Here is a 13,557-nt window from a genome sequence, read left to right on the forward strand (position 1 = left end):
CATGCTGGAGGATGTTGCAGTCAGCAGAACGTTCTCCACAGCGTCTCCAGACCCTGTCACGTCTGTCACATGTGCTCAATGTGAACCTGCTTTCATCTGTGAAGAGCACAGGGCACCAGTGGCAAATTTGCCAATCTTGGTGTTCTCTGGCAAATGCCAAACGTCCTGCATGGTGTTGGGCTGTAAGCACAACCCCCACCTGTGGACGTCGAGCCCTCATGGAGTCTGTTTCTGAGCATTTGAGCAGCCACATGCACATTTGTGGCCCGCTGGAGGTCATTTTGCAGGGCTCTGGCAGTGCTCCTCCTGTCCCTCCTTGCACAAAGGAGGAGGTAGCGGTCCTGATGCTGGGTTGTTGCCCTCCTATGGCCTCCTCCACGTCTCCTGATGTACTGGCCTGTCTCCTGGTAGCGCCTCCATGCTGTGGACACTACGCTGACAGACACAGCAAACCTTCTTGCCACAGCTCGCATTGATGTGCCATCCTGGATGAGCTGCACTACCTGAGCCACGTGTGTGTGTTGTAGACTCCGTCTCATGTTTTCACTAGAGTGAAATCACCGTCAGCATTCAAGTGACCAAACCATCAGTCAGAAAGCATAGGAACTGAGAAGTGGTCTGTGGTCACCACCTGCAGAACCACTCCTTTAATGGGGATGTCTTGCTAACTGCCTATGCTTTCCACCTGTTGTCTATTCCAGGGGTCCCCAACCGCCGGTCCGCGGACGGCGGCAGCGAACAACCCTTACCGGGCCGCTGGTTGCTGGGCGCCGCCATCTTTTTGGTAAAAGCGTTTCTGGTGAGCTTTTCCGGGTAGAAAGCTCACCGGGCGCTGTTTCGTCATAAAAGATGGCGGCGCCAGCGCTCGTGAGCTTTTCCGGGTAGAAAGCCATTTCTACCGAAAAAGCTCACCAGAAGCACTGGCGCCGCCATCTTTTATATGACAAAGCGCTCGTGACATCACCGAAGCGCCTTTTCGTCATAAAAGATGGCGGCGCCCAGTTGACGCCGATACCGGGCGCGGCGCCCAGCTGATGTCGGAACCGGGCGCGGCGTCGAAAAGGTTGGGGATCCCTGGTCTATTCCATTTGCACAACAGCATGTGAAATTGATTGTCAATCAGTGTTGCTACCTAAGTGGACAGTTTGATTTCACAGAAGTGTGATTGACTTGGAGTTCCATTGTATTAAGTGTTTCCTTTATTTTTTTGAGGAGTGTATGATTAAAATAATTGTAATGCAGTGGAATGTTTGTTAATAAATAAATGAAATAAAGTGAATGAGGGAATGAAATTAGGAAAGGATAGGAACATTTTAATTATTATTAATGATTTGGAAAAAAAAAAGAATTATGGAAAGTTTATAAGTGTTCACAAGGAAGTATGATATTCAATTGAAAAGAAATGTTAAAAATGTTAAGATTCTAACTAATATTAATGATAGAATTGAATTGGAATGGAATTAGTGTTTTATTTACTACTGTCATGTATATACAGTATAATTTTTTAAAGAACATAGAACTTTAAGAATGTACCAAGCAGAATTCAATTGGAAGTTATGTACTATATTGAATGTTATAATTTTAAAGGCATAAATTGAAGTTTAAATAAGAGTTGAATGGATAAAATTAAAAGATATAAAGGTGTCATACTCCAATTAGTAACTACAGGGGAAAATTTGTTCAATGAGAAAAGATAATATGAAATTGAAACAGGACAGACAAAAGTATAAATATAATGATTGGAAAGACACTGAAACTTAGAAAAAGATATATAATTGAATTTAGATAGATAATTAAAAATAAAGTGGAAAAAACCAAGGGAGGGGAAAAATTATGAAGAAAATATTAAAACAGTTATGAGATATGGAATAGAACACAAAGATGAATATGAAATTGAGTTGGTGTCTGTATGAAGAAGTGATAACCCGGGATCATGCTATTCTCAAAAAAAGATGTTTTATTTGTATTATGTTTTTGTGAAAACCCAAATAAAATTTATATTAAAAAAAAATAAAGATAACATTATGCCACCTACTCAAAAACTTTCTCCAAAAAGTCTGGGAATCATTGTCATTTGTTCAAACTACCTGGGTCTAGGGAAAGTCTCTTCAAGAGGATATACTAATGCCTAAAGACATTATAAGAAGTCTTAGGTTTACAATTGTAATCTGATAGAATTAGATAAAATCCCAGGGTTTCAAAATGTCATCAGACAAAACCTCTTTTTTTTGTTTATGCCACTAATTTTTGATTCTGCCTATTAGTTGCAATTCATTTATTTTAATGTGTTTAATTATTTCCTTTAAAATTATTTAAATGCATTACTTATTGGCAGAAAAACAGAATGTATCTAATATATACATAACACACACACACATAAAGAAGTAGAGCTATGAAGGAAAAATAAACTTCATAGACAATAAACAAATTGGAATACTTATTCTTTTTTCCAGTTAAACATTAAATGTAAAAAATCTTAGAGTGTACTTATTGTATCTTTCTACTCTAGGTCAGATAAGACAGGCATGTTTTTAGTCCTTTCCTATAAACATTACCATTTTATAGGAACTAGGAAGCATGTCTTTTTTGTGGCAGTGCTATGCAGCACATTTTCCCCTTAACAGGCATGATATTCCCCTCTGAAAAAAAAATCTGAAAAGTAGCCAGGGGTGCCTTTTCCTTCCGACCTCGCCCTCCTCCCCAAATCTAATCATTCCCCCCCCCACACACCACCGACAGGACCCTGGAGGCACCGGATCCTAATTATCAACGGCGGGAAGGGAGTAAAAAAAGAAAGGGAAAAAAATTCAGAATTGTTAATCAAGGGAGCTCTGGTTCCAGTTGCCGTTCCAAGCTCTTTTTTTTTTTCCCCTCCGCGCGACTTCCCGCAGGGGAATTTTCCGGTAAATGAACATTGCTTTCGCTCTCCGGAGGGAGCTGCAGCTGTCTGGCTCTTTCCACACCTCCGTATCCCCAGGAAACCTCTCCCCACCACCCCATGCCACCCCCGTCTTCTTCTCTTCTCCCGCCTTCCCCTGCCTCGCAAGGTAGGTAGCCAAGCCGCTGTTCGGCTTGTCCGCTTGCCAAGTCAGCCAGCCCGCCCGCTGCAGGGATGGTCCAAATTAACAGCGCTGCTTATTGAGTCGGAGGTGGGGGGGAGGTAGGAATTAGGGGGAGAGGGGACAGAAGGGGTGAGGAACAGGAGAGGAGACGCCTTGGAAACCATGCAAGAACTTTTCTGCTTCCGATTACCCCCATGCTTACAAGTTGCAAAGGAAACACGGAACTCAAAACAGCCCAGCTGCGTGGCTCGGGTCTTCCTCCCCACCACTTAAAAACACGGAGTTCCGGCGCTTCCCACGCTTGCAAGCGGGGAAAACCGGCTGGCTTTTTTCCACCGACCAGTGGCAACTTTGCAAAAAAAGCATAATAATAATGATGATGATGATGTTCGGAAAAGAAAAAAAATTGGAATTCCGATTTTAGTCGGAAGAATATCATGTATGCCTTAAGTTTGTTTGGCAGGCCTCAACCTTTCTAGTATTCCATAAAGCACTGAAGCTCTGACTTGTCCCCCAAGCACTGGGATAAGATGAGGTAGTTGCATATGATAAGATTAATATGGCACCAGGTTTCTTGTTTTATACATTTGTTTTAATACTTTTAATATGGTTTTTGTATTATTTTAATTTTGATTGGGAGATGCATCAAAATTAGATGGTTAGCTATTTACAATAAATAAGTTTCCCAACCTTTCCAGTTTTGCGGACTGGCGGGGGGAGAGAAGGGATGGGTCCGTGTGAGTGGCGGGCACACATATTTGCACGAGCAGTGAACATGTCTGCCCATCACTTCCACAGCCTGGTTCCAAACAACTTAAGGCCAAGTAGTGGGCTGCAGCCTGGTGATTGGGAACCTCTGCAGTAAATGATTTAAATGAATATTTCAATAGATTTAATGTATTTCTACTGTTGAATTTTACATTCAAAAGTTTTTTAAAAAATTAAAATTTGAGCAAAGTAATTTTTGGATCTAATTTATAGTCTTCAAATATTATGCAGAAGCAAAAAACCCTAAATTTTGAAAGAAAACTCAGAAAATAGGCATCCATTAGAAATTAAGGAACAACAAAAATGAGAATAGCCAAACAACAAAAAGCTGTGTTTTTCAATAGCGTCTTTATTTTTATACATTAAAAATTGGAAATAATTATTGAACAAAAGAAAATTACTTTCAAATTATATATTACATTTTACAAGTAGCACATTCAATTTGGCATTAAAATAAAAAATAATTAGGTAGACTCACCACTATGATACTTGATATAATTTTTATTATTTTATTATGCACATTAATAACCATAGTAAACCTATGCACATAACCTGTTAATCTCTAATAAATAGGCCGGTACACTCTAATTTTTTCAAATGCCTTCATATATCTAGATAGGAATATATTTTTCTCCATACAAAACATATTAAATAACTCAAGAATGAGAAGTAAACTGAATTATTTCTGAATAAAAATGTACAGGACATTTTTAGTAGATATAAAGTGAATGATCCAACAAAGATGGGAACACTTAAGTCAGAGCTATAAGAGTCAGAGTATGCTGCAGAATAGAGGACAGATAGAACAGCAGACGTTAAAAGAGTGTTTAAATAAGGCAAGACATTGAAAACAAATGTTAAGAACTATCATTGAAAAAGGAAGCTTGCAGAAGGCAGCAACTATCCTCACAGTGAGTTAAAGGGAGATCAATGAAAGACCAAGGAATCAATTGTCACGGTACTCTTTCTGAAATACCCATGGGATTATCTTATGTTATGTCATAGGAGACACTGTCAGTCTTATGTGGCAGAATTATGTGGCACACTATTCTGTACACTGCCATTTCATCCTCAACATTTCATTCACAATATAAGTGTATTTCAAATGTCATTTCATCAATGTACACCATCATTTTTATTTTTCATTCTAGTCATACTGTCTATCCTTCCACCTTCTTTGTAAAAATATACCTGTAATACTTCTATGTATTGTCATTGTTCTATTATACAATAATATTTTGTGAATATTCTAGTCTAGCTAACATCATTTCTCATTCACAGCTGCCTTCTATCTTTCCATTCCAAGCTTAACCATATATTTGATTTCTAGTCAAGTTGCCCGTCCACTTTTTTTAGATTACTTCATTCATCCATTAACTCACTGAACACCGTCTTCTGAAAACTGAGAGGAAATCAGCATAACATAATTAACAAATGTTAGCAGTAAAAGTGAAATACAGGTAGTCTTTGTCTCACAACCACAATTCAACCCAAAATTTATTAAGTGAGACATTTGTTAAGTGAGTTTTGCCCCATTTTACGATCTTCCTTGCCACAGTTGTTAAGTGAATTACTGCAACTGAGAAGTTAGTAACCCAGTTGTTAAATGAATCTCGTTTCCCCATAGACTTTGCTTCTCATATCACAAAAGATGATCACATGACCTTGGTACACAGCAACAGTCATAAGTATGAACCAGTTGCCAAGCATCTGAATTTTGATCACATGATCTTGGGGATGTGTTATGACCCAGAGTTGGTATATAAGCAACATGTGCTCGGCGGAAGCTTGACAACTTTTATTCAACCACCATTCCCACAATCTCCGGTCCATTCTCCAAAATCTCTTCCTCCAGGCTACCCTTACAGTCCAAAAGCAAGATTTGAACACGCCCACCCACCCACCCATGCTTTGTGCATCTTCCCAGCAGTGAAAGTCCACAGGAGCAGCACCGCTCCGGGAAGAAGTCAGTCTCTCAAACTTGGCAAAGTTCAAAGCAAAGGATCAAACATCAATCCACACCAGCAAGAATTCTTAAACAAAGTTCTTCTCAGAGCCGTGGATTATGTTGCTGCAAAATACACTTGTTTCCAACAAAACCCCCTCCCCATGGCATCTCCTTAAATGCTACTCTCCAGCTGATCCTCAGGAGGAGGGGTGGGACTCCCTCCCCCTAAGCACTCAGGTCACCTTGCACTAACTCTGTCTTTCCATTCTCCGCACTTGGGGATTGGGTGGAGGTGGCATTTGCTTGCCTCCTCTCTTCCGCTGCCTGCCCTTTCCATGACTTCTCCCCTTCCTCAGTCAGCCTGCGTCCTCTCTTCCTCCCTGCCCACTCTTTCAAAGCCCGAGGGACCAGGACTGTCTTGTCCTCATCCTCAGGTTGTTCCTCAGGTTGTTCTTCATAGGGACTGCATCCTCCCCCTCTGTCGGCCCCGGCTCTATCTCCTCCTTGGACCCAGACTCCGACAGGGCCATGACAGGATGATGCAAAGATCATTATTGTGAAAGTCATAACTTACTTTTTTCAGTGCCATTGTAACTTTGAATGATCACTAAATGAACTGTTATAAGCCGAGGACTACCTGTATGAATTTAAATCAATGAATATCACAGATTTTTTTTCCTTCTTTGTGCACTGAATTAGATATTACTTTGTGCACTGAATTACTTTATGTAGCACTGTGAACTATTTCAGGAAGATGCTGGCAACTACCGTGTTTCTCACAAAATAAGGCCGGGCCTTATTATTATTTTTTTTGACCCCCGAACAAACAGCTAGGCCATCTTTTCGGGGGTGACTTAATTTCCTCTCCCACCTAGAGCGGCCCATATGCACTCCCCTCACTGTGAGGCCGCTTCTATTGGCCAACGAAAGCTCCCTGAAGGCAGAGTCCCCAGCCGCTTCGGGGCGAGGCGTGGCTGCCCGTGTCCCCTCACCATTAGGCAGTCTCTTTCGGGCGATGGAAGCTCCCCAAGTGCAGTCACCAGCCACTTCGATCGGCTGGTAGAAACGGCCTCGGGGCGAGCGCACACACACACTCGCCCTCGCCGCAAGGCCGCTTCTACCGGTTGATCAAAGTGGCTGGTGACTGCACTTGAGGAGCTTCCATCGCCCAAAAGAGACTGCCTAAAGGTGAGGGGACATAGGCAGCCATGCCTCACCCCGAATCAGCTGGGGACCCTGCCTTTGGGGAGCTTTCTTCGGCCGATAGAAACGGCTTGCAGCGAGGGGAGTGTGTGCGTGAGCTCGCCCCGAGGCTGCTTTTACCAGCCGATCGAAGTGGCTGGTGACTGCACTTGGGGAGCTTCCATCGCCCGAAAGAGACTGCCTAAAGGCAAGTGGACATGGGTAGCCACGCCACTCCCTGAAGCGGCTGGGGATTCTGCCTTCGGGGAGCTTCTATCGGCTGATGTTCTATCAGTAGATTGGGGTATTCTAGCCTAGGCTACCTGCAGGACACTCCTAAAGGCAAGTTTTCTCCCTCCCCTTCCCCCCCATTTCTCTTCACCTCGTGTAGTTCTAACGAACGATGTGAGAAATGGCGGGGAAACGCTTGGTTTAAATAGGCCTAAATTTTGGGGGCAGGGCTTAATTTCACCTCATGCCTAGAAATCATGCTGGGCCTTCCTATTGGTGGAGGCCGTATTGTTGGAGAAACACGGTAGAACATCAGAATTGCTTGATTTTTAATAGATAATATACTAAACTAGTACGGTTAGTGGTTAAGGTGCTGGACTTACTTTTCTTTCATTAGCCAACCCACTGGGACTTACTATGTGCATATAGCGCGAATTGGTTGCCAATATAGTGAGAATTGTTTTAATTTTGTAATCACAAAATCACAAGTATTAATTTTTAGCTCTCTTGAAAATGATTAAGATCCAAAAAGGCAAATTTGCACTGATAAAAGTTGGAGTCATCAAGTTTTCTAGATCAGTGATCCCCAACCTTTTTTACGCCGCGGCCCGGTATCCCCAACCTTTGTTATGGCGCGGCCCGGTACCGACATCAGCTGGGCGCCGCCATCTTGTTTTGATGAAAAAGTGCTTCCGGGAGCTTTCTACCTGGAAAAGCTCACCGGAAGCACTTTTTCATCAAAACAAGATGGCGGCGCCAGCAAGCCAGCGGCCCGGTAGGACTTGTTGTTCCACGGACCGGTACCGTCCGCGGACCGGTGGTTGGGGACCCCTGTTCTAGATTGTGAGATTTGCCTCTTTACTTGAGACAAGTCTATCCTCTTGAAAAATGGTAAATGCTAGTTTGGCATATATAAAGTTCCTTATTACATCTATAAACTACTAAAACTCTCATTCCTGCAATGTTTAACTGGTGAAACAATGCATCATAGGGCAACAATTTTTGAACCTCAAATGAGTTAACTTACAGAATATGTCCAAAATCTGGGACCCCTGATTCCTGTGGAATTGATTTTGGCAAATTTTATAAAACATTTTATGACATAAACTTATCATAGTTTATGATGTGATACAAAATGCAGAAGAACATTTTCGATGTAGAACCATGCTACGACCACAATTGGGACTGGGTTACCATTTAACCGAGAATTACACGTTGTTAAGTATCCACCACAATCCAAGCCATTCTGGGCTTGATTCCTCTGAGCCCTGAGCATTCGTAAGTTAAGGGACTGCCACCAACTCTCCACATTTGCCTACCTCTTCCGTATTGTTGGCTTTGGCTGCCCTGCATGTTACTTTACAGAGTGGCAAGCAGTTTCAGAACTGTGCAGAACTTGGAAAACTGAATCCAGTTCGTCACCTTCCCCATCCAGGACCGTTGTCGGCCTGTTGCCCCAGCTTACCTTTTCTGTCTTATTACTCCTGCTGCCCGTGAGATATGCCCAGCATGGCTACTTGGACACTTAGGCCTGGCTTCACATGGAAAAAAACTGTGAATGCACTATGCTCCTGGAATGTTTGGGACTGGCTATGCACCGTGAAAAGGGGGGGAAACCCCCAAAGCAGCTTAAAGGGATTTTCCCTTTTTTGCCATGTGAAACTAGCCTCACATGGGCCAGGGACACAGCACAAAGGGGGACTGGTGCACTATGGACCCTTTAAGCTACTTTGTGCCTTCCCCCCACCATCCCCATGAGAACCATCAGGTAGGCTGAGCCTGCAGTAATGGAATGTCTGAATGACCTTAAGAACAGTGGAGAAGAGAGGCTTCCTAGGGAAAATCTCTTTCCCCCTTTCTCAAGATCATTTATGCATTCCATTAAAGCAGTCTCCTCAGCAGCAGAAGCAAAATGTTAGAAGTGAAGGTGAGCTGGGAACAGGGCACCAAAAGGCAATAGATGAGAAAAGATAGGTGAGTGGAGGGAGTTTCAGCATACCGATGCTCATAAGTGTTAGCAGGCTTCTAAGCACCTGAATTTTGATCATGTGATTGCAGAAACACTGTAACCGTTGTAACTTTGGGCACGTGTTTTAAGTCTTTCATTCAGTGCTGTTTTAATGTCAAACAGCTGCTGAATAAATGCCATAAATTGAGAACCACCTGAGTCTATATAAATAGCATCTATAAGTAAGATTAACATCACAAGAAACAATAAAATCATACATCTGTTGACACATCAACAGATAAGATCTCCATTAAACAAAGTTACTACAAAAGAAAATATTGTAGTCTAACATATCCACTCTATGTCTTATTGAAATAATCACTTTTTTATATTTTCATAAGTTCCAATACAGGTAGATCCATACAGGTCTTGGGGAAAATGCAGTCTAAAGGGGACAGCAATTGAGAAAGCCCACTTCAGTGGTCCCTGATGATCTCCCCCAAGAGATCTAAACAGAGTCCATTCTTCCTGATAATGTGCAGTTGTATGGTAATTCCCCTATCCTTCAGATTCCAAAAATAGTGACAGAGATATCTAATAAATACTAGACAGTATTCAGAACACACATTTCTAATGACTTTTCTAACAGAAAAATAAAATTGATCGTAATTAGTATGCTTAGCCCTGGAATAGCTGAGGATCACAACAAAACATGCATGACAAATATCACTCCCTTATATATTTACATTAAATACAAGAATACAAGTATTTTAGAAAGGCGTTTCTATGATGACATAATTCTACTTAATTTTGACATAACCACTTTTTGCTTGTCTTCCATTAACCATGGCAATTGGGATCGGAACCAGCTTCCCCGCTGATTTTGTCTGTCTGAAGCTGGCACAGAAGATTGCAATGGCAACCACGTGACTATAGGTACATTGCAATGTTATAATTGAGATCCAATTTATTCTGACAAAGGCAAAACTAAAATAAACCATTTCTTTCTTAATAAATTCAAATAAGCATCTAACAATCTATGGTTTAAAATAACTATCAATTACAATATTTTGTTTTCAAAATATGAGATACTATTTTTATCTCTAAGACCTAATATATTTACAATCACAACAGTGATAAAACTGAATCTATAAAAGAAATTATTCTCAGATAAATCATTTTCATTTAGGAAGGTTTTTCAATTATACCTGCTTATATAGAATAATAAATCAAACCAACTGCACCTCCTCTTCTAGTCATTGATACCAACTTGATAACATTAAAAAAAGTGGTGGAGCATATGCTTTAAACTTACAATAGTTGTAATGCAATCATATTTATTTGTGCCCAATCAGCTGCACATTGCTGCTATAAATAGGGGTAACTGAATTTTGATTACAACTTATACAACCCCCTCACGATACTTCTGCTTAGTATTTCTAATACCAAGAGCGGACATAAGGTCAATTAAACTGAACTGATATTTTAAAGAAAATTTACAAAACAAATTTCCTTTATACAGTATATATACAATTTAGCATAATTCCTCAATGATTATTTAATAAGAATCAAACACAATGTAAACCATCCTGCTGTCAGATATTTTTCTGCAAAGATTGAAGAAAATACTCACTATATCAATCAATCAATCAAGTGTAGTAATATTACATTTATAAAGCTATCTTAATAATTAGAACTCTGTTTTAATGGGTATTGTGTTTTACAAAATATATTGTTAGTATTTGTTCTAAAAATAACAATGTTTCCAAATTTACCTATATCAAACCATAACAAACTTAAGATTCCTTTCCTTGCATTTACTGCCCATTTCTCGATACTGTTTTTTACTTGTTATCTAAAAGTTTCAAAAAAAGACAACATTACCAATTACATATGACAGTACCAATCACCTTTTTCAAGATAAATATTCTGATTTACATTACCTTAACTATTGAACATTATTTGTAATGCGGATTAAAAGTATTACCAATTCTATCTGTTCCTTCAATAATTTTGTATTTAATCTGTTGAGTTTTTAAGCTTACGGCATATTTCACATTCCAAAAATTTGAATGACAAACTGTTCTTTTCACCATTTAAAAACATGGCTAATAAGGACAAAGAAAGACCTCACACATACTGAATTGGAAGGAGCAGCTTTAGAAACTCCAGTTGTAGTCAGTAAATTAAAAACAAGCCCCTTACTTGAGACAGATAAAAGAGAAAGAAGCAAAGCTGAGAGCAGATCTGATGTTGCCCATGCCCCAGGAGGATTTTATTTTCACTATCCAGGCCGGGAGGGGGACATTTTAGTTATTAGTAAATAAATCAAGCAGCAGAAAGCAAGGCCTAAACGCCTGCCAAAGGAGTCCGGGCCTAGCTTTCTTCCCTCCCTTCCAACACAGCCTGGGATTGATCTCAGGGCCCTATTCGTTTGCCAAGAAAACGTAAAAAGGCAAGAGAGCGAGAGAGAAGAATCATATTGAACCACAAAAGCACATGGGGTGAATGTAAAATATAAACACGGCATTGGGCTCTGAGTGGCTGTTATTAAAGGCCTGAATTACTAAACATGAGAGGCGGGGAAAGTCGGGCAGCCATTTCAATAATATAAACCTCCCCGAATTAGACATTATTCAAATGAGAACGAAAGACGGAGGGATGTGTGAGTGTGTGAAGAGGAAAGAATTTAAAAAAGAGGCGCATTCAACCTGTCACCCAGAACCCTGACCTTGCCAAATAACACATGGGAAGTGGGGAAGCATTGTTGACCGCTCCCTCTCTATTCTCCCCTGCCCCGCTGCCCACAAACCATGGAGAGAAACACCCCCCCGCTCCCCACGCTCTCCCTCCATCTCTCAGAGGGAAGATTTGGCAGGCCACTCCAAGTCCTGTCGGGCAAGCGGACAAAACCGACCTAGTGCATTTCCTAAACGGAGCCCTACTTCCTTCCCAGAAAGGAGGCTATACGCACCCCCATATATACACTTTACTGATGGAGAGCAAATCCGCACGAGCAGCCCGCGCGCGCCTTCGAGGTTTGTCTTTGGCCAAAGATGCCCACCCGGAGGACAACCCCAAACTCCCTTCGGTGCGTAGGCCTCGGCCTCTGGGGAAATTAGGCTGCCTGCGAGAGAAGGGCAGGCGGCTGCAGGGGAGACGCAGAAACCCTTTTTTTTTAAAAATGCACTTTTCCCTGCCTTTCCCCAAGCCAGCGCGACCTCTGAGGGGACGCGAACTCAGATCCACGGGGCCCCCCAAAAGACTGTTTGCGGCAACGTTGAGCGCCCTCCTGTTGGCTCCCTACACGTTCCCCTCCTCCGGCCGTTGCTGCGCCGCCCCCCTTGTCTGAGCCTACTATTATACAGTAGATGAATATGCAAAGCAGGTTTGGGTAGCGGCGACAGCGGTCGGCCTAGCTCTCAGAGTTGGTGTCCAGGAGAGAGGGTGGGGGATCCTGTCCGTTGCCCCCCGTGCCCGCGCGTATGTGTATGCCTATCCGTGCCTTGTGTCTCTTGTGTCTGCACGGCGGCTACCCCCCGGCTCCCTCCTGTGCCGTTAATTATAATAATTCTGAGTACTAATAAATTATGCTAAGCGAGGAAGGCGGGCGGCGGGGGGGCGCGTGTACGAGTATGAATATGAATATGTAAAATGCAGTAATGATTACCTGCCGCCACCGCCGCCGCCGAACTCTCATCTTGACTCGCTGCTCCTCCGTCCGCCATTTTGAATATTTTAATCAAAATCGGCCGCCCGATAAACCCTCCCTTGCTTGTTTGCTCCTTGGCTGCCCCCTCCCTGCTCGCATTCCTTTTTGCGCAGGCGCCGACTGGATGCCTCTCTCCCTCTCCCTTTTTGCCTGACGCGGCCGGTGCGCATCACCGCTCTCTCCCCCCACTACTCAGTCACCCCCGCGCTTCCCGGCTCCGTTTGCTGGACGAAATCGAGACGTCCGCTATACGCGTGAGGGCGAGTGGGCGGAATATGGGATGGCCCCGGGGACCGAAGTAAATCCATGGAATGGAATGGACTTTTTTTTTTTGCGACTCTACTCTAAAGCCGCAAGAGACGAACTCCATGAACAGTTTATTCAAATTACAAATACGCTCTGCCCTTGTTGAATCGCGGAGGGATGCTCACTTGTTAGTCTGCACCAGCTTTAGTTTTGTATTGAACTCTTACCTCACCTGATAGCTCCCACATTGCCTGGGAACAGAGCCCCCAGCTGTAGGGAATTCTTAGTTATTGCAATTTTCTTCCCACGTGCCTTATGCTACCGCTGGGTGAACGTTATTTCGTGTATACTTCTTCCTTTCGGCGTTTGAATCTTAAGCATTCCAATCCTTTCCATATTTTATTCAGATGTAATCCCTGTACATTATTTGGAAATTCATTGTCACCACTTTCATTTTAGG

At 42.3% G+C, this 13,557-nt stretch overlaps 1 protein-coding gene across 7 annotated transcripts in view; it reads right to left on the reverse strand.

Annotated features, from left to right (window-relative positions):
* The window catches only part of POU2F1 (POU class 2 homeobox 1), a 98,593-nt gene extending 85,637 nt beyond the window's left edge, over window positions 1–12,956 (reverse strand). For 6 of the 7 annotated variants that reach the window (XM_087966603.1, XM_087966602.1, XM_087966596.1 and 3 more), the window contains exon 1: window positions 12,810–12,906. In XM_087966603.1, the coding sequence (XP_087822729.1) occupies window positions 12,810–12,867 (58 nt within the window). In that variant the 5' untranslated portion in view covers window positions 12,868–12,906. Of the gene's footprint in view, window positions 1–12,809 lie in introns of all 7 variants that reach the window. The other variant, XM_087966604.1, reaches the window with a different exon arrangement.
* Window positions 12,957–13,557: the final 601 nt, after the last annotated feature.

The sequence above is a fragment of the Notechis scutatus genome, chromosome 5 (genome assembly GCF_049901735.1).
Source record: "Notechis scutatus isolate UNSWTSFEM ecotype Mainland chromosome 5, rNotScu1.2, whole genome shotgun sequence".
NCBI classification, from domain to species: Eukaryota; Metazoa; Chordata; class Lepidosauria; order Squamata; family Elapidae; genus Notechis; species Notechis scutatus.